The sequence below is a fragment of the Centroberyx gerrardi genome, chromosome 12 (assembly GCF_048128805.1).
Source record: "Centroberyx gerrardi isolate f3 chromosome 12, fCenGer3.hap1.cur.20231027, whole genome shotgun sequence".
Taxonomy (NCBI): Eukaryota; Metazoa; Chordata; class Actinopteri; order Beryciformes; family Berycidae; genus Centroberyx; species Centroberyx gerrardi.
Window position 1 is genome coordinate 16272365 of NC_136008.1, and position 26388 is coordinate 16298752.

Consider the following 26388-nt stretch of genomic DNA (forward strand, 5'->3'; position numbering starts at 1 on the left):
ATGTATCGTACAGTATTTAGACTTCATAGATACTCCCTCACCTTTTACAATCTTGTGAATTGTAAATTGTAACATACATCTCTTTTAGTTGTAAATAATGTGCAAATCAAGATCAGAAAACACTCTTGTTTCATTTGTTAGTCATTTATTGTGTTCAGATATATGTAGGCCTTTACCAGCTGAACAATAATCAAAGATGTTGAAGAGCAATTTGGCACTTTCAAAAAAGAAGAGGAAATAACTTTCATTTGAGACTTTTTAGTAATACTTAAGATTACTACTCCATTGTTCCACAATTACCCAGTAATAAAACATAAAAATGTCACAAAATTTAACAGAACTGGCTCTGTTGACCACAACTATCATTCACCACAACTTGACTGAATATTTTGTCGCTGTCAGCTGAAAACCTTGTATCTAAATGTCATCTTTTCAGGCGCTTGTTTTTATCCAATGAGGTTTGAAAGGGTTTTATAATCCCAAGGATAGTAGAATTTTCTCAGCCCATAGAAGACGATCTAATCCTTCACAACTGAAGTGAAAAAATGAAAATCACCAAAATTGGAGTTACGAGGTTTCGCATGAACGATTTACTGGTGAGATTTGGCGCCACTTTGAAAACATTCTGAATCAGTAAAGATAAACAATGCCCAATCTATGTGTACACTTATTATGTTACCGGCTAATTATGCCATAATTACAAAAATGACTGGGCTGAAATTTGAAGAGTTACTAAAACTTCCAGTGGATCAACATACAGCCTAAAACATAGTGTGCACACTTCTGATAGCTGTCCGTCTGTGTTGCAGGTACAAGGCTGTGGAGAGGCTGGCTGCAGAGGAGTTTGAGAGGGAGCACACCAGAGCGCCGACAAGAGGACGGACAGAGATCACTTTGTGTCTGAGTCCCAACCCCGCCAGCCGCTCTGCGTCTCGCTGCGTCACACCTTCATCCATCATCTCACAGGAAGACGTAGTCGCCAGTCCAGTCCAAACATCGGGTAAATGATGTTAGCCAACCATTTATTCAACATTAGTGCTCCGGAGATATGGGCATGGATGGATTGTAACATTGGCTTAGAGAGCTGGCAGAGACAATATAGGCCATCAGTGCTCTTCATGCCCACCTGTCAAACATGCTGGGCTTGGTATTAACACTTGGCGGGTGATTCTCACACTGAAATTAGATTCAGCTGGAATTTTGTTGGCAAGTGCCGATTGAGAATAACTGCTTGACTCTTAAAATCCTTATAAAAATATATATATGTGAAACAGGGCTATTGTAGGAAAATAGGGGGGGGGGGATACTGTGCATACTTATCTAGATAGCTGAATGGTAAAATAGTTTGAATAAGACAGCCTCATTGATTTGTAGATGGTTTGTCTTGGCTACAACCAAAAAGGTGTTTTCTTGTGTAATCGTGAAGTTACACTGATATTCTGCAGGAAAAACTAAATACTTTTGTGTCACTGACCTTCTTACCTTTCAATATTACAGAAGTTTATATGATGGAACGTACAACTTTACTTCACGCCGATTCAAATGAAACTAGTTTCCTTATACAAGTTGTAACTCATATCACGCACTCTCTCTCAGAGCCACTCGCATTGTGGCTTACAGTCATGTTGTATGGCCATGAATCATGGCAATACACTTTGATGACTGCTTTGTAAATTACTTCCAAGGTCTGAAACGCTACGTTAACTTCAGACAATTTATCACTCCAATTAAGGATATGTCAGGAAGCTATTTCATGCTGTTTTGATTGTAAACAAGAATGTTTCTGAAGACTATCAGATCATTTAAAGGAACACAACTTAAATCCCTAAAGTATCATTTTGTTGCACTTTGTTTTGATTTCTCTTCCAGGAACAGAACGTATCTCAGAGCCAAACCTTGACCCACAGACCAGAACCAGAAGTCCAGCGCCAGAGTTAACAGTATCAGGACCTTCCCCCGTACCTCCCTCCGAGCCAGACGAGCAGCAGACTGAGACAGAGTCGCCTGCAGAGACAGAGACAGAGGATGTTGCTGAGACTCGATCCCACCAGAATGCAACGGTAGAGCCAGTGTTAGACGAACAGGCGGGCATGAAGACAGAAGAGAGGCAAGAGGAGGAGAAGCTTGAGGAAAAGAGACAGTCCATGGATGAGGCGGCGGTAGAGGAGCAGGTAGAAGAAGCGGAGGTAGTTGAGGAGGTAGCAGAGGTGGGAGAGCCAGATGTGGATCCAGAAGGAGTGGAGGTGGAGGTGGAGGTGGATGTGGAGGTGGAGGTGGAGGTGGAGGTGGAGGTGGAGGAGGAGTCAGAGAGGGAGCAGCCAATGGAAAGGGATGTAGAGGACAGTGTACTGCTGAGTGAGAAGGAGAGACAGAATGAGGAAGTGAATGAAAAGGACAACTGCTCTGCATCCAGCATCTCCTCGGCTAGTAGCACTCTAGAGAGGGAGGAGCGCGAGGAGAAACTGACCAATGACATTGAAGCAGGTATGGTTTACTGCTAATTTTATTTATTGCATATTAAAGATAAATAAGTAATCAGTTATTCTACGTTAAAAGTTATTCTGCGTTAAAATTCCATGTTTTTTCTTTAACAACAGGCCAGTGGACACAGTGCATTAAAGAGGCAGATGTAAATGACCAGTGCAGCAAAATACTCAACAGCAAGCGCTTCATGCTGGACATGCTCTATGCTCAGAAGACGCCCAGCGAGGATGAAGGGAAAGTAGGAGAGACAGAGAAAGAGAAATGTGAATGTGAGAAGGAGACGGAAGTCCACGACTCCTCTGTGGCGAGCCTGGCCAGCAGGATCTCCACACTGGAGGCACACAGACAGGCCAGAGAGGAAAGTTTGAGAAAAATGGAGGTGGGACATCTGGACAACCAGGGCAGCGTCCGGGCAGTGGCAGAGAAGTTTGGAGATTTGGTCAAGGGCCTAACGTTTCCTCCTGAGACTGAGGCCTCAAAAGACCAGCAGCAGCAGCCTCAGACTGACAAAGCTGCACCCGCCGTCTCATCGCCCTTACCACCGAAGAAGGAGTCAGACTATATCTGGGATCAGCTGATGGCGGCGCCCAGGGAGCTACGGATCAAAGAGATGGACTTCACAGACCTAAGAGATGAGGATGACTTGGACATTCTAGATATGGACAGTGTGATGGGGTCTAGTGACCTCATACCACCACCCCCCCCTCCTCCATACAACTCTGCCCTGCCACCACCCCCGCCCTTGTTTGGGTGCCCCCCACCTCCTCCCATCCTTGGCACGATGATGCCCCCACCGCCACCATTCATGGCCCCTATCCCCCCGCCCTCCCCTCAGCTGAGTCGAGGGGAGGCCCCTCTCTTCCAGAAGAAGAAGAAGACCATCCGTCTCTTCTGGAACGAGGTGCGCCCCACGGACTGGCAGTATAAGAGCCAGAAATGCTGCAAGGAGTCTCTGTGGTCCAAACTGGAGCCAGTCAAACTGGACACATCCAAGCTGGAGCAGCTGTTTGAGTCCAAATCTAAGGAGCTGCCTGTTACAAAGGTAACTTAGTGTTGTACTGCTGTTACAGTATAACCATGCAGTATTTATATACACTCTTGGAGAAAGCTGGTTTATTTTTCTTCTGTGCTTCAGTTTACACCCCATAGCTTAATATCTCCTGTTGTGGTGAGATGCATGTTGAAGTTTAAGGGTATTTGAGAGGATCAGTTGGTGAGTGTAGCGCTAGACTTGGCCCAACCACGGTCCCCCTGGGTCTCTCACTGTACATGAGGAAGCACAGGATGCAGAACAGATTGTCTTCGATGTAGGTCAACCCCTTCTCAACTGGGGAGTAGACAGTATGAAGGAGAAGGTGATGGATCAGACCCCATCGGAGGTGCTGTCTGTCATCTATGAGGTTCTTTTTCTCACTTTCCTCACTTGGCTGTCTGAAACTATTTGGTCAGTATTTATGCTTCACTGTTATCTGATGTTCATGGCATTTTCACCATTAGCCTATCTCTGTCCTTTCATTAATTTGCACCAGTCAATTTAACACGTTGGTGGCAGCAAGTGGAAGCAAGAGATAACTGAACTGAGACCCATACCCAGAGGCTGTGTACAATAATGTCAGTAAACTGCACACTCCTTGGACCTAAATTTCTTCCTCATAGCAGCTGCTGGTTGAAAATATTTTGGCAGCAAATTAAGCCATCGTTGGTGAGTCCAGTTTTCTCTGGACAAAGGGCTCGCTCTCTGCTGTTCAGGACAAAGTTTTGTATTTGGCTCTCAAGTTTTGATTCATTGCTTCCTGTGTGCGGAGAATTCCCGCCAGTGACAATACTCAAAACCAGAATGAAATCTGGGTAAACAGGGCGAATCTACAGCATCTCAATTAGGGATAATGGGATGCTCTTCTCTGTCACAGCTCCACTTTGTGATTTAGGCTGACAAGTTGGTGTATTTTACATACAAATCTTTTCTATTGCAGCTTTAAATCATTAGGAACTATTTCCATTCCCCAAGAAAAACATAATAAAATGTGCAAAGTTTAACCCCTGATGTCTGATTCTGTTTTGTATCTGTCACAGAAAACAGCAGTTGATGGCAAACGACAAGAAATCATAGTTCTGGACTCCAAACGTAGCAACGCTATAAACATTGGCTTGACCGTCTTACCTCCTCCACGCACCATCAAGACTGCCATCCTCAACTTTGATGAGTATGCATTGAACAAGGAGGGCATCGAGGTAAGCAGTTTTTTTATAAAATAAATATCCATATTGGCACTGTATATTTTAAATCCTGTCTAGTGCTGACCCATCAAACAAAACCCATTCATGCTGACTCGGTCCAAAACAAACATGGTTTTGTTGAATGATATTTACCAAGCTCACCAAAATACATGTCTAACGGATTTCCCCAAACGAGAGATCTGTCTCAAAAAAGGTTTCACTTAGTTGGGATTGCCCGCAATGTTGACGTATCATGTGATTTTCTAGCTGAACGGCTGGCTTTTTGGCTGATCTCACATAATTAATCACAGGGATGATTAAAGGTTAGCAACACATGCATATTTTCAGGTCATTTTTAAAACCCAAATATAGACTTTTGGAGGACTTCAGATCAGCAGATAATGATTAATGTTGCATCCCTTTGGTATTACATAACCTGTTTTCAAAGCTTTTCCTTGAGTTCATTCTCAACAGAGAGGAGTAGTATTCTTCTCCACCTTTTGTCTCTGGAAGTATTTTCAGCCAGACAACAAAAGAGAGGTGGAAAGTTCAGATGTGTCACAAGTTTGCACGGAAAACAGACTTTTTTTTCAACTGCAAAGATCTTAGATAAAGCAGAACTAGAAATACCGGACACAATTTGCTTCACCTCTTTCCGTTATTAACTCCCGGACATATTATGTAAAATGTTACCCAGACTCTTGATATATCGACTCTACGAGTGATCCAGTAAGCCTATTCCTCTCTCCACCCGTCCCCCTCCTCTCTTCATCCCCCTTTCCTAGAAAATCCTGACGATGATCCCCACGGAGGAGGAGAAGCAGAGGATCCAGGAGGCTCAGCTGGTCAACCCCGATATTCCCCTGGGCAGCGCTGAGCAGTTCCTCCTCACCCTCTCCTCCATCACGGAGCTGTCTGCCCGCCTGCAGCTGTGGGCATTCAAGATGGACTACGAGGTCGTCGAGAAGGTCAGGCCCTTTCCTGTTTGCTTTGTATCACTTGCAGCTACATCACACCTTGAGCCGCGCTTTGATCATGCTTCAGTTACATAAGGAAAAACAGAAATAGGAAAATACTGAAAATACTTCATAATGCACATGCCACAGTGAATTTGTGTTTTATGTCCTCAGCAGCTTACATTACCATATAGCAGTCTGGATTCTTGGTGTTTATTAAGAGGGAAAGAAAAACATAATTCATGATCAGGATTTTAAACAACGTGCTTCTTGACTTAGTCTAGTCACTAAAGGAGCCTGATTACATTTGGACGTCATGCTCTTTTAGGAAGTAGCAGAGCCTCTTCAGGACCTGAAGGAAGGGATGGACCAATTAGAGAAGAACAAGACACTCCGCTACATCCTGGCCACGCTGCTGGCTATAGGCAACTTCCTCAACGGCACTAATGTGAGTAACCTTCAAGACGTATAGCCTGGAGGTTGCTCTCTCTCTCTCCTCTCTCTCTCTCTCTCTCTCGCTCAATCTCCTTTACTCACTTCCTCCGTTTCCTCCCACTCCCCCACCCCCCCCACCCCCCCCCCCCGCCGCCATATTTACTTGGCAAGGATAACAGTGGGCTCTCTGTGTGTAAAAGAATGTGCTGTGTGCTGCCTGACTGTCTGCACCAGACACTATCCTTCTACAGTAGAAAGTTTGTCAAGGCCTCTGCTGAACCTGGCTCTGTCTGTCTGAGAGGGAGAAAAAGAAGAAAAAAGGGGAGGGAGATTGTACGTGTACGTGTGTGTGTGTGTGTGTGTGCGCGTCTGCATGTTTGTCAGTGTGTGCTGGGGGTTTCTGTGTTTCTGTGGCTGCACGCGTGTGTGTTTGCATCTGCATGTGTTCTGTGTTTCTCTGGCCTTATGTGTGTCTGTGCGTGTGTGTGTGTGCATTGCCTCTGTGTGCACGTGCATATCTGTGTGTGTGTGTGTGTGTGTGTCTGAACCTCCGATATCCCGAGAGCCAAGCACGGGGGAAACATAAGTCATCAGCATCAAAACAAGTTCCCGTAAATAATGGCTGCATTTATATTTTACAGTAACCCATTTAAAACTGGCAGAGGAACAAGGGAGCTCCTGTTAGGATTATGTCTTTCATGATATATTCTGGGTTTCTTAGCTCTGCTGCAGCGAGCATAACAATTGGTTGGGTCTGCAGTTGATTGTGGTTTCTGATAATCACAGCCTAATGAATCTGCATATCTACTCTGCGCACTCCATTGAGCCCCTTTTTTCTGACCCCGCCAAAAAGGAAATTCACTGCAATTTGGTCCTCAAGTAGGGGCTCTTGATTTTTTCATTTCAGACTGTTTTATGTTTTGTTTTTTTCCGCCTCACATCATGAGCGTGTTGCTGTGTGTGTGCCTGCATCTCTAGGCTAAAGGCTTTGAGCTGAATTACTTGGAGAAGGTTCCGGAGGTGAAGGACACAGTTCATAAGCAGTCGCTGCTGCACCACGCCTGCTCCATTGTGGTCGAGAAGTTTCCAGACAGCTCTGATCTCTACTCCGAGATAGGAGCCATCACCCGCTTGGCAAAGGTTTGTCTCGTTTTTTTTTTGTATTATGCATTATGATGTGTAGCTTGGAACAAGCACAGAATAAGAACATAAACTTAAGCTAAACCCCTAAATACTATTCATTCGTTTGTGCTAATACACTACAATAATACATTATTATTAATCATAGTTGCAAACAGTGTGATGTGAATTCTGTCTGTCATGTCGTCCTCAGGTGGACTTCGATCAGCTTCAGGACAATCTGGCCCAGATGGAGCGAAGGTGCAAAGCATCCTGGGATCACCTCAAGGTCATCGCGAAGCATGAGATGAAACCAGCACTGAAACAAAAAATGTCAGACTTCCTAAAAGACTGTGCGGAAAGAATTATTATTCTGAAGATTGTACATCGAAGAATAATCAACAGGTACGTTCAGTTGTAGATTACTGATTACATAACCTTATGGTGTCTTTGATTTTCACTGTTTCCAATATGATTTATTGCCATTCTTTTTCGTTTTGTTGATTTATTGCCACAACATGCCATTTTACATAATACTCTGAAGCGTGACCCATAGGTTTGTACTGTGGGACCACTAATGGATTCCAGTAAAGTGATGTAATGTTTCACCACTCACCTGCAGGTTTCATGCCTTCCTGCTGTTCCTGGGCCATCCGACCTATGCAGTACGTGAGGTCAGCATCCATCGCTTTAGCAAGATCCTCAGTGAATTTGCCCTGGAGTATCGCACCACAAGAGAGCGTGTGCTACAGCAGAAACAGAAGAGGGCCAACCACCGAGAGAGGAACAAGACCAGAGGAAAAATGATCACAGATGTAAGTGGTCTTCACCAAGTGCGATGGTCACAGCGCACACTTTCTCCATTTTCCCTGATCCTCTTCCTTGTTTAGATTCTACTATCTCAACTTTATGGAACAATCTGAATTTCAATTCCTTAGACACTAGTTAAATCCCACCATAAGTGGCCATTTCAGACACCACATACATTTGTCATGACATCAGCATTGTTCCTCGGTACTCACATGTATAGTTGGTTACTATAACAACAATCAGTGAGTTGTTTTCAGTGTATCCCATTCTGTAGCAGCAGCAGGCTGAGGCCAGGCCAAACACCTCCCTGCATGATTAAAATCTCTTAAACCCCTAGCAGCCCGCTGCTCAGAGGGAATCCACAGCCGGCCTTGGCAGGGCCTCTCTGTGTTCAGAGGACTCTAATTCAATCACTGTGTGAAAACTCAAACCTTTGGATGTCCTGTAGGAGAAATAACAAGCTCCACACCATAACCATGCTCCTCTTACAGAGAGGTGTAGTTATACATGCAGGTATATAGATGTCACACTGTAAAATATGCTTTGTTTCCATAGTTTATTGCTTATGCTTATTTCTTATAGTTTTGCTAAACCAATCTCTTTATTCTTGTATTATTCATTTATATCATGTTGTTGATGTAGGGTGAAAACCTTAAAACTCCAATTTTGGTGATTTTCATGTTTTAACTTCAATTGAAGCATCACATGCTCCTCTATGACTTTTAATTTTACAGCCCTTGGGTTTATGAAACCAATTAGATAAACTCAATAATGTCAACATTTCAGTAAACAGCATTTTAGTAAACAGCCTTGTTTTTAGCTTGATCATCAAGTTAAAAACAAGGCTGTTTACTGAAATGTTGACATTTTGGAGATACAAGGTTTTCACAGCGATACATCAGCAAATATAACACACCTTTGACAACACTTCTTTTATATTTCTTCATCTTTATCTCTGTAGAGTGAGGATGACGATGATAGTGAGGTAGGGGTAATGTTGTGTGTGTGTGTGAACATGTGCATGGGAATGTCGACGTTCTGCTGTGACTAACATTGAACCAAACTGCAAAGTCACGATGACACTTTATCTTTTTTTCCCACTATGTTGTCATAACTTCCAACAATAAATGAAGTATGTATGACTAAATTAGCAGAAGATGAGTCATTAGTAAGATTGACAGGTTGGGTGTATGTGACCCCACATGAATGAGGAAGCAAGAAGGCGATGACAGGGAGAGAAAGGGAGGCGGCTGCATGCTGTGTGTGGAGCTGCTGAGTGAATCACACAGGAGGGAGTCACCGTCTACACATCAGCACTTCCTGGTAGAAATGAATCCTGGGTAATGGACCTCAGGGAGACTCGGGGGTTCATCTCTTGAACCTGAATGAGGTCCACATGAGAACCTGATGGTCAGGATCAACTCGGCTCACAGTGTTTCTTGCATCAACGCACACTCGGCTTGTGTGCGTTGATGCAAGAAACACTCTCAACAATGGGGAAATTGGGGGATTTTAACTGTTAACTGATACCAATCTTTTGTTTGTGCTAGTTGTCATAGGACGATCATTACTCACACATTAAACCACGTTTTCAAATTCGAATGTGGGAAACGTGATGCTTTTGAAATTACTAATCTTTCATATTTTAGGCTGGAGATTGCTGTGTTACTAGTATTGATTTACCTGAATGAGAGTTTGAGCACATTTTGAGCTTTTCCTAATGTTTTTCAGAATACTACTGGTGCCAGAGCATGACCCTGAATGTCATCATCTCTTACTCATAAAGTCAGATAACCTTTGGCTCCATTGTTTCTGCCGTGTGTCGTCCCTCCCTGCAGAGCGGTAAGTTTGGCGGAGCCTCGTCAGACGGGCAGGACAGCCAGCCTCAGGGTATCCAGTATGCTGAGGATGCAGCTGAGCACGAGAACATGAAGGCGGTACTGAGGAGCAGCCTGCAGGGCGGCGAGAGCGGGACGTCCACTGTGCCCGGCCTCCGCTCACGCACCAGAGCCAGCAGCACCAGAGGTCAGTCTCCTTCAGCCACCACCATACACATCATATTCTCTACCTCAAACAGCCCCTACCAAGCTTTGATGTTAGCATCACCGTCATCTAGTGCTGAAACGATTAGTCAGTTTTAGTCGTTAATCGTTTTAGTCGTTTATCAAGTAAAAATACCAAACATTTGCTGATTACAGCTTCACAAATGTTAAGATTCGCTTTTCTCCGTTTCATATCATTATAAAAAAAATATATTTTTGGCTGCTGGTCAGACTAAGTAAGTAATTTTAAGAATCACTTTGGGCTCTGGTAACTTGTGATTTTAATTTTACAGACAAAATGATCAATTGATTCACCGAAAAAATAATTGCTAGGTTAATTGATCATGAAAATAAAGATTAGCAGCAACCTAATCATCATCATCATCATCATCATCATCATCGTCCAGTAGAGGGATTACCTCACTAGCCGCTACGTAATCGGGTTAGCAGGGTGGTGATTAGTGAAGTCATCCCTCAACCGGAGAACTGGGATTTGATCCCCTGTGTGGCCAAACCGGCTCCAGGAGCGCCGCACTAGCCGGCTGACCTCGCACCCCAACCAGTGAATTTCTCCCTTGCGTGGGATCAATCAGTTTTATCAAAATAATTCTACCTCAAACATTTAAGTTCATCCTTCCTGAAGAATATATGCATCTCCTTTAACTTTGCCTTTCCATGCTGCACTATACAATATACTGATTGTTTTCCCATCCATTCTGACCTTATTTATCAGGGCGTATTCCCCCATGGTGCACTACAAATGACGACCCAGTGAATTGCACAGATGATACAGCTGATGAGATCATGGAGAGAATTGTCAGGTCAGCCACTCAGGGGCCCAGCCAGCGGACACAGCCTCGTGAGAGGAAACGGTCCCGAGCCAACCGCAAATCATGTGAGTCGATGTTGAACCGTGTATTCCCTTAATGCAAGTTGTAGCACGATAGCAGTAGTGGCATAATTCATTATCAAGCACAGCTAAATACCAGAAGCCAAGAGGATCCTAAACAGCATAGTGCACAAAAAAGATACATTTATCAAAAGCTTCTCACTTTTTTCCCTCCTCTCCTCCCTTGCTGCACAGTGAGAAGGACACTGAAGAATGGTTTGACGACGGAGGAGGCCAACGCTCTTGGCTTGTCCAGCGGTTCAGAGATGCAGGTGTGAGCTGGACCTGGATCCCACTGGACATAAAGACATCTGGAAGCCCTTCCACTGCCCCTCACACGCACACACCCAACCTGGCAACCCACTCCACTGTGGCTTGGCACTACTCTCCCCCCCCCCCCCCCCCCCCTCCCCTCCAGCTTTGATGAGTTGATCTCGTCTTTATGCGTTTGGTTTACACAGGCTTGACACGAGTGCTTCCTGAAGAGAGTGGTTACAGAGGTTCAGAAAAGGCTCAACAAGATTTTTTTCCCCCCATGTGCTGACAGGCAGAGAGGGCAGTAGACTGATCTTCCACTCTCAGGAACAGAGCGCTGCATTCAAACCACTAAGCTTTGCTGTTGCTGGACAAACATCGTTGATCTGAACTCGCAAGGCTTAATCGCAATCACCCTTTGAACGTGACATTGCATACAAACACTACATAGTAGGTCACCCACATAAAAGCGCTATTTTTTTAAGGCATCAAAAGAGTTGGACGCATTGTGTTTGAATCACTGTGGCCTTGACTGACTCCAAAGGGCTGAAAGGTCTACGGTACAGAGCTTGGTACAGACACTAAACTCTCCACTAACTGTGTTTGCTTGGGTTTGGTGTCAGCCTTGCAGCTTTAGTGATAGACAAATTAAATTGGTAGACGTTTTGTCTATCTATTTGAATAGCTGGCTTTGTGCAGAGGTTATTGGTCTGTTGTATACTACTGTGGTAGTTTTGTGTTTATGATCATTTATGCTCAAGAAGGTGCTCAGATGAGGAATAATTGCACTGGATGTAGAAGTTGGGTATCGAGGGAATGTGAAATCCTTGACACTGATGAACCACTCAGACATCTGAATATGAAAATACAATATACAGTTTAACCAGCAATTAAACAGTAGCACACTTTTTTTTCATGATGTCTAATCAAAGTGCGCAGATTCCATCATCGCAGATGTGCATACCAGGCTTTGTCACAAGAAGCTGGACGAGAAGGAATTAGCTATCAGGACAGAGAAAGTGCAAAAAAAAATTTAAGGGACACAGACAGATGTGGAGAAAGAGAATGTTGATTTACTGCAAACAGTTCAGTTACTGATGGATCAATAGGACTGATGATACCACTAGTTTTAGTCTGATGCTCATCATGCAAACTGATTTTTTTTTTAGCCTAAACAAATATAAACATGTTGCATTATGTGAACTATTGTCACTGATGCGCATCATTGTCTCCACGGTCGTACTTCTAATACGACCGAAGAGTTGGAAATAGTTGGAGAAAGGCAGGAGCAATGTTACAGGTGAGCAATCTTCATTATGCTATATGGTTATTTTATAGAAACTATGAGCTGCAAATTTAAGAGTGCCTTTCAGAGACATTTATTTATTAAGACATTTTCAGGGACATATAATCAAGAAAATGTTACTATAACAGATGTGCAGTCTGCAAGAAGTGAGGTTAATATTGCAATGTGCATCATTCACGAACTGTGATTTGTTGTCATTTTTAACCAGTGTTTTTAACGTGTTGTCCTGGTAAAATTTCTGTTATTTCCATGTTATGTCTTGGATCAAATAGTTTGTTATAAAGATAGCTTTAAAATATTTATGTCGATTTAAGGATTGGTTATGCACAGTAGCTGTATCCTGTTGCCTTACTGTAGAATTTGGGTGTGCATTTCCTCTGAACTTTTTCCACACTAGTCAAGATCTTGGTAAAATGTACCACATCAGGCCAGGCCAAATTAATGTGTAGTTCAACTGGCGTCATTGGAGACTGTTCTGTCATTTGTAGCGGATGTATTTTTATTTCTTATTTTCTTGAACTTCAAATGTGAGCAACAGGAGTTATGTGATTATTAGTAATATGGATGCACACATGCAAATCTCCATAATTTATCTATTTTCAAATTCTGAAATGAAGTAAAAGAGAGGAAGAACCTGCATTTTAAAAGCTTCTCTGTAATTATGTAGGTCTATATTCCTTGAGTATTATTGAGCTCATTGCGCTATAAATTAATTTGGAATGGCCTTGGCTAAATTTCTAACTTGCATAATTCCAGTTAACATATTTGTTTGCAAGTTGCAAGATAACTCTATCCGCTCGCAAATTTTCACTATGCTGGAAACAGCCATTGTGAAAAACAAGAATCTAGCGCGTCATCTTGGTAAAGCCACATTAAATCGCACCAGCAGCACATATTCGTTTCACATTTTTCTTGAGAATTTACTGAAAACTATTCAGCACCTTAGAGACAATGTGTAGCATGCAACTTCTGTCAGAAGAAAAGTAGAACTTAGGTTATGGGGGAGAGCTCATCCTTTTTCTCAGATTGTACTGAGTTTTGTCAAAAAAAAGACAGAAATACATATATGTAAAGTAATATTATAGGAGAATGCTGTAAAATTATGTAAATGTCTTGACAATGTCTTTATGTTCATCTTCTTTTTGCTAGGTGTGTAGAATAGTGTATTATAGACAAAAAGCAGTATTATTCTAAGTATAATTTAAGCAAACCAAGCCATGCATGGTTTAAAAATCTGTCTACAGATGTGTCTCACTTCTGCTAGATATAAAGGGAGGTTCATTTTGATTCTCAGAGCTGTAGTTTTGTTTTTGTTTTGTTTGTGTTATTGTATGTTTTTACTGCAGACTTGAAACATGTAAGTGAACAAATGCGGTGAAACAAGCAGTGATCAAATTTACCAACTAGTCCTGTGGAATCCCTCAGAAGCCTTTGATTTCATTGCACTCAACAGTTTTTCCTCTAATTTGATATTAGCCCACCACGTACATTGCTGCCTGTGCCATAACGTCACTGTGGAACTTGGACACAAGTGCTATACAACCCAGGCTTCTCTTGCGTCTTTGCCCACAGCAAAAACTATGTAACATAACTACAATAAAAAGGCTCATAAAAAAAACATCTTTGGACTATCTATTTTGAGCATCTTTCCAGACACAGACAATCACACAGACAGTTTTCACATTTAACATTTATCACATTTCACATGGCTAGGAAAAAGAAAGCAAATCAGGAAAGAAGAAAAAGTTCAGCCTCTTTATTTTAGTCCAACACAACCCATGCTTCAAGTCACTTTATGTTCTAGAGCGTATGGAGGTTGATGACAAATATATCAATACACTTGATCTGATGTTTACACAAGGTCATCATACAGAACTCATTTGGTCTTGTTTAATATTCCTATATGTGCACAGGTGTTATGGATCTAAATGTGATTATGGTTTGCTTTTAATAAATTGCAGAAACATTAAGATGAACAAGACAACTACCTAAAAAAGGGGGGAAAGGGTAGGAAATACAACTAAGCACCAAAAAAGCAAAAAAAAAAATAAAATAAAAATTAAAGATTCAGCTGAATGAGAGTCTCAGCAAATCCAGTGCAACCCAAAACACGTTCTGCTTTATACTAGCTGAAAACTAAAAACAAGGGCACATATCAAGAATTACATAATTTGTCTCCTGATCTCATTACTCAAATTTATCAATATACAACATTTTCCCTGAACAATTATTTTTGCACAGTACCTTAGAATTGTTTAGATAAATTACACAATGGAGTATTCCCTTTCCACCAGACAATGATTTACTTTGTAAAACCCCTGAACGGCTGACAGGCAGAGAGAGCTTATGCAGTTTACATTTTGTATTGCTACATTTTAAACATAGGGGGATTTTCATTTTTGCATAATTTCTTATGTTTGTGGTTTGGTGTATGGCTGCACCGAATAATGTCAAATTATCTCTCAAATAGCACCAAAGGACACTTGACCATTTCCTGGCCAGACATTTGACAATAGTATGTTTTAGAAATAGTACATAGCAAGTGTGCAGTGCAGTCTAATCATTAACTGCAAAGTGATTAGATTTATAAAACAGCAAAGAAGTAAACAACACTAATTGTATATTACCAGATACATAAAGCTAATCCTCAATCAACACAGACAAGTCTGGCCTTGTTCAGTTGCAACCACCCACTTGTCTTTTATCCCAGCTTCACTGTTAGGATGTTACATTTTATCATCTGAAAGGGATACAAATACACTAGGAGCTATGGTTGGACACAGCACCCGGTGAGTGTTTGGTACAGTACTACACTTTTACCAAGAATTGACAATAAAACAGTTTGCTTTTTCCAAGATCTGGTTTGAATTACAAATTATAAAAAGGAGAAAAGACTACATCCTTATTGCATACCCATGATCCAGGTTGCCTTCATCTTAAAAATAGGTTTTACAGATCATGGAGAAACATAATTGAAGCTTATCATTTGGGGTGTCTAAAAAGCGTACAGTTATATAAAAATGTATACCCAAATTTTAGCTCCAGTAAGGGAACTAAATGTTCCAATTTTTAAAAATACTTTTTTTATCTTAGTTACTCATGAACTTATTTCAATATATAGCACCAGCTTGTAGATCATGGCAAGTCTTGGGTTTGGTCTAAAGAGCAAATCTGTGATGCACTAAAATAGTGTAACCCAGACAGCAGTGAGACAAATTGACGAATCTTCAAAGAACTAAAAGTGCAGTCCCACTCCAGCACATTCCCAGACCTCAGCTATCTAACCCCAACCACAGTACACATCTCCTACCTACGACAACTGATGGGGAGCTTCAAGCATTTCCATAAGGAAAGTGTCAATAGGTGTGTCACCAATCAGCTTGAAGAAGAAGAGATGCTCCAAGCACTTCAAGCCAATGGAACGCAGTGCTGGCAGTCTAAGGAGGAGCTTCGCAAACCTGTTAGGAGCAAAGAAGATGTGATTTAGTTTGACACGATTAAGTTATACAATGCATGAATGACACTTAATGAGTTAAATGGTATTAATGTTTGATAAAGGTGCAATATGGCTGCAGTAAAAGAGCATTCTGAATACACAGTAAATGACCATCTGTGTACACTAACCATGTCATAGCTGATACTACTGTGGCACAGCCATTTCAGGACTTACCTTCCCTGCTGCTCTGGGTATTTCTGTTTGCAGTAGGCTTCCAGTGATGCATAGACCTTCTCTCTAAGGAGCTCCACCTCACTGGTGTTGGATAGCCCTTTTGCATCTGCAGGACAATAAACAAAAACACTCTCACAAGGACTGGAAACCCAAGAACACCTCCTCCCTCATTATAAAGTAAAATTCTGTTTTAATTAGATATTAGCATAATGCTTTGGACTGTCAGGCACCTGGGTTGAAGAGGACGATGGCTCGGAGGCAGCCAAGCTCTGTCTTGTCCATTTGCATATCTCTCATTTTACTGACGAGCTCAGTAAGAACCCTAAATAATGTAAAGATAAAAAAGGTTGAGAGCAAAATACAAAAAGCTTCAGGAGACAATATGCAGCATTTACGAAAAATTCTTCACAATTTATCAACATGTAATAACACATCAGTTGCTAACACACTACTCTTATTTCCCCTGAGTCAGAATAAAAGTTTGTGTAAAATCAGCTATAACAGAAAGGTAATTACCTGTCAAATATGGCGCCCACCTCTGCACTCTGCACACTCTCCCTGGATTAAATAAAGTTGGTTATTATGCAGATATTAAGTATATAATGCTACGCAGAGATGTTAAAATGAGGTACAAATTACATTTAGCAATATTGACTATTGCCCTATCGATGTACCTGTCAAAAATGGCTGCAACTCCTGCACTGTGTGCGTTGTCCCTATGCAGCTCAGAGGCCAGAAGAACCCCATCCTTCAAAGCAATGGAGCGATGGGAGAAGGAGGCAATCAGGAGCTCATTCCACCCTGACAAAAAAAATATAATCAGATACAGGTGAGTGATAATTTAAGTGAAAATATTTCAGTAGTTCTACTGGTGAAATCAACACAGAACCATATGCAACAGACTCCACTAGACCAAGATGTTTTGAATAATAGATATATGATGAAGGTTAAAAAAGAAAAATTTGGTATAAACCTAAACTAAGAACATTTTGTCTTTAAATGCAGTGTTAAATGTTGAGTGAATGTGGTTTTTGAGTAAAAGTCCTGTTTGGTGCAACAGACCCAAACAAGCACAGCACTGAACTGCATGGTCCGTGTACATAGATTTATTTTTATAATAGTGAATACAGAGATTATAACAGTAATTGTGATGTTACCTAAATTGTGAATGCTTAAGTAATGTTTGTGTACTTATTTTGTTCAGACAATCATTGGCCTAGTTAGCTGCCTGCCTACCTTCTGTGATACTAAAGTTGTATGAGATTATCTGCTATCATTTAGATGACCACAGGCCTTGCTTTGAGTATCTATCTATCTATCTATCTATACATCTCTAGCTCCATATTTATCTGTGTATTTGTATATATTTACATACATAAACACACACACACACACACAAACGCACGCACCTGCATTTCATAGATTCTTATGAAATGGGAAATTAACTGTTCACATAATGCTTGTTGTCAAGCCATTAAGTTTAAGTTCAAGGACAAGGCAAAATTTTGTACTAATGTTCATTACTTAATAACTCTATTCCAAAAACTGGAATAGAGTAGCACTATCAATGGCTGACATTTTTGTTACTGGTTTCACAGCTCCTAATGGATGTCTGTCACAAAGCTCAATTGAGTGTGTGTGAAAGCAAAGCTTCTACTTTTTCTCAGGTCAGCTTGGTGAAAGAACACCAAGGACAAAGGGTGAGCCATAGTGTTCGAAGTCTTATAAGCCTGCATTTCATGAAATCGTGCATTTCTTTAGTGGGATGTGGACTGGATGTAGGGGCCTACTTAATTTCAGATGCCCACTAAGCACAAGGTACAACATTAGATTTACTAAATACATCTAATGTAACCCTTAATTTTGATGATCAGTTCAATGTTTTGAGTGCAGCTATGGGAGGATTTAGGGCACATTCTTGTAATTAACAGCTTTTAATGGTTAACATTCAGTCCATCCTGAATAGCCCTTATTGGTACAGTTGGTAAAGTGTGAATGTCTCTGGATGGCTACAACAATAACAATCCAGCATTTGTCTCAGTAGGAAGGGTGAGCGAATGTGCCAAGTCACATCTTCCTGTATTTCATGTCTTCATGTGGATTTCATTGGGATGTGTGTTGGTAAGTGGCAGATATAATTACCCCTGACGTTCTGTCGGATCACGGGCAGTAATAATTTTAAGTATTGTAAAGATTTCAGTAAAATACCATATTCGTTTGGATTGAACAGACAGACGATGCACAAAAAGCTTATTGGCTTTACATAATATTCTCACACATATATTCTCTGATTTGACATGTCTAGCACAGTCAGTAAGTGTAGTGACAACTGTTTGATCTGCAACAACTGACGTGTGTACAGGACTTACAGCCACACAAATCATGATGCAAAGGAATAGAGGAGATAACCAGCGTGTGCCTTAAATCATATTCCAATCTACTAGTCCTGTATGCCATATATAATTAGGAACTAACTGCCATAATTAGGATTAGGCTATAACTTTTTGAGCAATAATCAATCTGACTTTAAATTAATTACATTTTAAAAGAAAAATTAGTATTATGACCATATATAGTGACAGTAAGTAAACATGCGGTCAGTATAAGAGACCTACTCATCCAAGACGCCCCTGAGCAATACAGCAGTCAGCCAACAAGTCCTGTAGGTCAGTTGGAAAAACTCGGCAAGTTGCCTAGGCCATGCTGCTTTTTCAGAAATCTGATTCACAGCATATCAATATTCAACAAGCTGCAGCCTCCTTTTCCCCCCCTAGGACTAACGTGCAAAAGACATCATTTTGTAGAGCTTATCTCGCTCTTCCATAAATGGTGAAAACTTCTACCGACATGCTCTTTGTTGATTTGCTAGGCTCTGTTACATGTCAATCATCAATGCTGCAAGTGCTTGGTCATACCTGCACGCAGAAGGATGACCTGGTCATCGAGTGGCAGCTCAGAGAAGTGGGGGATTCTCTTCGCCCACTCCACCAAGGCAAACAGCTGTTTATCTGCAGTCTGGCAGATATTGGTGACTGCATCATGGGGCTGAAACCAAACAATACAAAACCATGAGTCTCCGGTGACACATCGAAAAATAAATACTTCCAGTAATTATGTTAACCCTGTACTTGTAAGAACATTTTTTACCAAAACAGATAAGCTATCCTAAAAATGGAATCCAATCCACTGCGCTGCCAAGAAAAAACACAGTCATCTACTGATTGTGATGTTCCAACCACTCACAGAGTTGGCTGCAGAGCCTCCATCAGAGTGAAGCTCAGTCCTCTGCTCCACAGCAGTCTCTGCCTCCAAGATCTTCTCCACAGGCATCTCGTCATTCACCGCAATGCTGCACTCCAGCTCTCCTTCACGCTCTCGATTCCTCTGGCGTTCCTCCTGGACTGCTGCACCGGCCAATGCAGGAAGGCAACGAAGAGGTGGCGGGGAAAAGGAATGAGAGGGTGGTAAATGTTCGGTTAGATGAAAGAAAAAGACTGCGTGAAAAAGAAAAGGGGGCACTGATGTATAGAATGGGTCAGAAGAGGAGTGATATCGTACAAAGTGGCCTGCCTTTTTTCCCCAATCAACTTTTGACACATAACCCGTTTGATACTCTACACAAAGGTCTAACACAAAAACTAATTCTTTAAGTTACATATTGAAATAGGGATGTCCTGAGCCAATATCAAAGATCGGAACTGACCCGATCAAGACATATTTTGATTGATCGTATCGGCTACATGGCGCCCGATCAAATCCCGATCCATTTATTTATTTAATTTCTCCCCCTCCACTCCATTTATGCTAATTGTCCTAACAAGTGTATCAGATGTAAACGAGCATTATTGACCACCTTGATACCACCTCGCCTGGTTTGGTTTCACTGATACTGATTGCATCGATCAGAGTGATGCTTGTAGTACGCAGCTGTGTTATTGTTAAAAAAAAAAAAAAAAATTAATGACAAATTTTGTATCGGGACTCTGTCTTAGCAGATACTCAATATTAAATGACTTGGATCGGAGACAAAAAAAATGTTGATCGGGACATCCCTATATTGAAATACAATCTCATTAAGATTTCAGAGTCATACTCATCAACCCCTCATCTTTTCCATCTTCTTTCATCCATACATTTTTGATCACTATTGAAGGAGGGAGAGAAAGAATAGGAGAAAACAAAGGGAAGAGAGGGAGAGGGGTTAGTTATATAAACCTGCCCCAATACACCAGCCTCTACCCTTTAGTTGAATTAATTCTAATATTCTAGCACCCACACCCACATATGACACACACACACTAATCCAGTATTATTTAAACAATTAATTGTGCCACATTCAGCATAATTAAGACTAGGTCTGTGTGATCCCATAGGAAGCTAATTAATTGATAGTGGTTCAAGCCATTCTAAAAATATCCCATCAACTCAACTCCTGGATGCAGATAACTCCAGTGTCAGTTGAGTTCAGATTTATGTTCATAATACTTTAAGGTTGGTAGGTCTCTCCCTCCTTCTAATACATTGTCAAACAATGTTTATTTTTCCTTCTTTGTCAGTCAATTCACAACAAAAGCATGTCCCCAAACCTCCACAAGCCATACAGCCTCTCAATATTGCATACCTTCCCTCTTCATGCCCATGGCCAGGCACTTCTGGTAGCGGCAGTACTGGCAGCGGTTGCGCTGGCGTTTGTCAACCAGGCACTCTTTGTTATCCCTGCAGGTGTAGCTCAGGTCTTTGCGCACAGTTCGTTTGAAGAAACCTTTGCAACCTTCACAGCTGTACACTCCATAGTGCTTGCCTGTAAAATAGAAACATAAATGAGAAAAGACAGTTGCTAATAGGGAGATCAAGTTCAACATGAAAGTGATGGCAACGGTGCAAAGACACATATTTTGTATTTCTATGAGCAACAGTGTCATCTTACGTTCCTCTGAAGTCCATTTCTTAAAATGACGATGAAGAAACACAGCCAAAGACAGCTGACAATAAGGGATTATGTACACTGAAATTGCCACGGGTTTAAAACAAGTCTCCAGCTGATGTTTCACCTCTACTAAACATGCTCTTAGTGCATCCACTCACCAGAGGAGCGGTCTCCACAGATGGCACATAGGCGTTTCTGAGACAGCATTATTCCAGGGCTGTGAGAAGACATGGGCCTCAAGCCAAACGGAGGTTTGATATCATCTGAGCTGCTGATCGAGTGCATCCCTGAAATGGGCACTGAAGAATTGATCTGAATAAACAAAGAAAATGATCCCGTTTTAAAACCTTGTCATACAGCATGCCAATAGAGAAAACAATAGTAATAAATTGTATGATAAAAAGCATACTGAGATTGGTTAATTGTATACAGTGTTAAATTACTACACTGACTTTTTCGGAGTTTGGCCCATCTTACCCAATATCTGATGAGAGAATTGGCACCAAAATCATCTAGATAGCATGCTAACGCTTTAGCATACAGTATGTCAAGTAATCATAGGTGACAAGCATTATCCAACGTAATATGATAGACCTGTTACTAAGTTGGTGTTGGTTTTTATTCTGTGCCCTATAGATTCATAACTTCTGACAACAAAATCAATCATTAGTGAAGTCCATTACGAATGAACAGTGCAAAAACTTTAGCTGTCTGGCTCACTTTGCTCACTTCCTGTGTAAACAAAACAAGCTATGCTAGAAGTCTTACGGGAAAAGATATCTTCTGGCACTTAAATTAGTTCCAAAGAGTGAATTCTTTTTGGTCTATTTTACCAATCCCAAGTTCTCATTTTCTCACTTTTAGGATAATGCTTGTCGTCGCCTACAGCTATTTACATTATGGCGTGCTAAAGCGTTAGTATGCGCACCGGACAGAGCTATCTGCCAGACACACAGAGATGATTTTGGTGCCATTCCTGTCGTCATGTATTGAGTAAAGTGATCAATGGGCCAAACTCCAAAAAAGTCAATGTAGTCCTTTAACGAAAGAGTAAGACACTGTCACCAAGACAAAAAGGTTATGGCTGTCAAGGCTTGAATCACTGTTCTCACCTGATTGCTACTGATGGGTCCAAAGCCCAGAGAAGGTGTGACCCCTGGGGAGCTAAGTGAGGGACTGATGACTGAGAAAGGGGAACCCAAGACGTTGGTGGGGCTGTTGGAGGCTGAACTGATGGGCTGCTGTGAGGACATGGCTATTAAGCTACCCAGTGGAGAGGATGACGACCCGTCTGAAGGATAACAATCTGTGGGTGACACAAGAGGACATCATTAGCATTGCAGTCAGTTTATGGCGGAGCTTGGTTGAAACAAACTTATGTGTCTTTGTCACAGGATGTGAAAGTCCAGTGCAGAATTCAAATTAGCGCCACGATAGCTTAGGTTAGCTAAATCAACTAACATCCAACCCATGTCTGACACTGTGTGTTTAGGCCAAAGTGCTACAAAGAGCACCGTCATATTGGCATGTTGGTGGTTGCATGATAGCATTCAAAGTTTCATCAGTGGCAAAGCACCTTAAGGTTATGTGGACGGGTTAGGGTTAGGGGACAGAAAAAGCATTTGCCTATGGACCCAAAATGCCACAGGTGCCAAGATCACACCCAATCATTGACAAAGGTTTGGCAGAAGTTTTGACTAATGCTAATCCAAACCTTAACCAACTTATTAGGGTTCTACTGTGTGTTTTGTTTGCATGGTGGTTTTGTTTGCATCAGAAAAATAAGTGTAACTATTTCTACTACATGCCATAATATTCAAGATATAAACTGGCTATGATCTGTAACAACTTTACCTCTCACACAGAGGCCTTTAACAAATAATGATTGAACAGTGGTGGCCAAGATGCTTTTACATTCAAATGAAAACCTCCTTCTTTCTCTGTACAGCCGTAGTGTATTAGCAGTTAGGCTAGCAGTGTAATGATGTGCAATCTTCTGTAAAACTTCCAATAAACAAAGAGTCTGAAATTATAGCCTGTCTCTTATAGGCTAAGCACCAGAAATTTGTCATATTTTGTTCCTAATTCCTAAAATGTGTCCAGGTGTCCATATGACGCTCCAGTTTTACTGCTCTGTACTGACCATGTATTAGAGATGTAATGGACAGAAGCACGCTCAATCTATTCTATAATACACAACAGAATAGTAGACACAGATTAACCTGTAACAGATTCAAACTTGTAAAGACTAGGCACTCAATCGGCACCAGTGCAGTTAAGACTTCAAACTATGTTATCCCAAGATTCAAACATGAATGTGGGAAGAGAAGCTTTTTCCTAACGTGCAGTATCTTTATGGAGTTTATCCAAAGGAGAAATTAAAAAAAACATATAAGGAATATGTTCAAAGGTGACTGGGGCTAGATTTCATATTATTATTAGTATTTTTGTACAATGCTTAATCTATCCATGAGGTTTCATGTGAAATTAGATGTGTATATTTGTATGTTTTTATGAGTCAGTGTATAGCCTATCTGTATGTTTTACTTGTGTGTATTTGTATGTTTTATTGGTGTGTCTTATTAGCCCTATATAGGCCTATTTTATTTTTTCAATTAAAAAAGCTACATTTTGGTAGCTTTTTAATTATTATTATTTCATAGGCAACAAAATTTCTTTGTTTATTCATGGATTTCTTGATGCATCCAAAGAAATACATAATTTAAGATAACTGAAATGTCTCAGCAGAATATTGCAGAAAACCTATTTTTCTAACTGCTGGTTTTTAAACAGGTGACCTGCAGAATCTTTATCCCCATGGAAAGTTAGGGGGACTAGTTAAGGTGCCCACACATGAGTGTTCTGCAGTGTGCTCACCGCTAAGTAGGGCATGTGTAGGCTTGTCAATACCCCATCAGAGAAGTGTGCATGGTAGCAGGAAGGTGGGGGATATAAAATCATTAAGTGACGCCAAATTGTCTCTTCTACTTGCTGAATTTACAAAGCGGTACACCCATCAGAATGCTGAAATGTTGCCATGCAATAGGCTTTTTGAATGTCTCCCCTCCATCTAGATCACATAAAGCTTCTAAGCACTCTGAGAGCTAACTTTGCTTGAAATCTGATGACCTAACAAAAGGCTGGTCTATTCTGTAGTTGTTTTCTACCTTATTACAAGCTACAGTTTTCAAATTGTATGTAGGTTGTCAAATAAATTTCAATGGTATAGAACAGTGTGTCCCAAAATGGGGTCCAGGGACCACCAGTGGCCCTTGCGGGGGTCCTAGGTGGTTCCCAGCAAAAGGAGGAATAGATGAATTTCACTTTTATTACATTCCCTAGAAGTCAGAACAAAGAGGGAATGTATAGGGATGATGTTTTTTATCGTAATTTAAAGTGATCTCCCCAACCAACAACAAAAATCTTCAAAACAAACAAAAAAGGGGATTCCTAAGGGTAAAATCCTCTCTATGGTCTATTGTGCATCTATATTTGGGGGTCCTTGACATGAAAAAGTTTGGGAACATATTTGTGGTGGGCACTGCTTGCAAAATATGTCTTCTGCACACTGTTGCTCTTCTGGTGTCAATGTTAAAATCAACTTACTACATCTCAGAAATGGACTATTCCTTGTCCAGGTAAACCATTTGCCCTACTGTGCAAGCATTGTTCTCCGAGACCCTGTGGTGTGCAACAGGGCTGCCTCTAGCACACGCAGATCAAAGTTTGAAATAAGAGTAATACATAGACCAACATGCAAATCCTAATAGCAAAGACCACAATGCTGCACCATGCAATGCTATTTATTGAGTTGGTTGGGTTTGTTTGATCAGCATTATTTCAAAATTTGGTCTGCATGTTCTAGAGGCAGCGTTGGCACACACCACAGGATCACAGACAATGAGCTTGCGCAGTAGGACAATTGATGAACTTAAGACATAAAGTGGTCTGTTGGTCACATGTGTGTGTTGTGCATATACTCAAGAAGGGAGGTATCGCACAAGAACTCGGACTCAAAATGCAGCAAATACAAATAAAAAGCAAATACAAATATTTGCAGCAACACATTGAGGCTGTTGGGGCTGATAATACCTAAGAAACCATCCAACCATTCAGCAAACAAGCTTAAACACGATTTTTATAAATCCTGCACATTACAATAGCTGGCCAAGTTAGCTAGGTAACGTTCATCTCATTGCAACAGAAGAGGGAAATGGGCCTGCTGTTGCCATGTCCCCCACAGGACTACTAAGCGCTAACGTTATTTGAAGACATTTCAACCGGCAAAAACAAAACACTGTGGCTAACTCCAAAATTAACCTTACACGCTTTATCATTGCGGGAATGGGGTGATGAAACTGAGGGGAACCACCCGTTACTAATAGTCCACACTATGCATATACGTTAACGTTACATCTCTCTTAACAAAATCGTGCAGACCAAACAGTATGCTGCTCTTTCGTGTAAACTAACGTTAGCTAACATTGGTGTTAGTTAGCTAGCCACTGTTTACATCTAAAAAAACACACGATTTCTAGATTATCGTAAATGTTGCGAACAATTCGCTATATTCCTCAGCTAACGTTAGCTAGATAACAAGAGTTAACGCTACTACCAACTGCGAACAGAAAGTTCGGTTTATTATCAGTGAGCAAATAAACTAATGTTAACGTTAGCTGACTAAATACAACGTTTTATTGAACGTATCACGTAGCTTACACCTTAACTGAGCGTGTTATCGTTAGCTAATTAGCTGCAAACCTATCTAGCTAAACCCGTGAAACCAAACCAACGCTCGAGCGAACCTGGCTAGCTGACGTTAGCTGGATAGTTAACGTTAGCTACATTAGCTTAGGTTACCAGAATTCCGGTCGATATTGCATTCAGTATGACGATATCGGCATGTAAACAACATATGCCGCCAGTCATCAAGATTTAAATGTTTATGGTACTAGATATCAGTAACTAGTTTATCAAATCCGAACAGTAACTGACGTTATTTAGCTAGCTAGCATTAGCTTGTTAGCTACGGTTATGGCTAGCTAGTTAATTTAGCTAGCTATCTGGATTGGTTCAAGTTGCTAGCCTCGAAAAGCAGTAATTAACAAATTATAGTTGGTCGAAATACAGTATACTTACCAAGTACACCTTCAACGCATCGTTAAAAACCACATAACTAATTTTGTTTGTGGGGTTTTTTTAGATACAGGGGCGCGAGGTAACAGGCCGACACTCAAACCCAGTTCACTTCAACTTGACGCTGTTGTTGTTTACACAC

The 26388-nt window shown here is 41.2% G+C and overlaps 2 protein-coding genes across 3 annotated transcripts in view; one reads left to right on the plus strand and one right to left on the minus strand.

Moving 5' to 3' along the window:
* Positions 1-14123, plus strand: part of fhod3b (formin homology 2 domain containing 3b) — a 91177-nt gene extending 77054 nt beyond the window's left edge. Inside the window, exons 17-28 of the mRNA XM_078287158.1 lie at positions 810-1000; positions 1870-2484; positions 2598-3526; positions 4558-4716; positions 5487-5669; positions 5986-6105; positions 7071-7232; positions 7426-7616; positions 7834-8026; positions 9860-10046; positions 10797-10958; positions 11148-14123. Coding sequence (XP_078143284.1) covers positions 810-1000; positions 1870-2484; positions 2598-3526; positions 4558-4716; positions 5487-5669; positions 5986-6105; positions 7071-7232; positions 7426-7616; positions 7834-8026; positions 9860-10046; positions 10797-10958; positions 11148-11230 — 3175 coding nt within the window. The 3' untranslated portion in view covers positions 11231-14123. The remainder of the gene's footprint in view (positions 1-809; positions 1001-1869; positions 2485-2597; positions 3527-4557; positions 4717-5486; positions 5670-5985; positions 6106-7070; positions 7233-7425; positions 7617-7833; positions 8027-9859; positions 10047-10796; positions 10959-11147) is intronic.
* Positions 14124-14254: 131 nt separating this feature from the next.
* Positions 14255-26388, minus strand: LOC139914128 (retinoic acid receptor RXR-beta-A-like). Of its 2 annotated transcripts, XM_071902335.2 has the most exons (12): positions 26250-26388; positions 22223-22416; positions 21269-21422; positions 20805-20984; positions 20277-20327; positions 19427-19587; positions 19099-19228; positions 16858-16984; positions 16700-16741; positions 16414-16505; positions 16184-16289; positions 14255-15971 (listed from the first exon to the last, which is right to left on the minus strand). In XM_071902335.2, the coding sequence occupies exons 2-12, from the start codon at positions 22361-22363 to the stop codon at positions 15824-15826; spliced, it is 1332 nt and encodes a 443-aa protein (XP_071758436.1). In that variant the 5' UTR covers positions 22364-22416; positions 26250-26388; the 3' UTR covers positions 14255-15823. The 2 variants fall into 2 exon arrangements, with proteins under 2 accessions (XP_071758436.1, XP_071758438.1); XM_071902337.2 differs by lacking the exon at positions 20277-20327.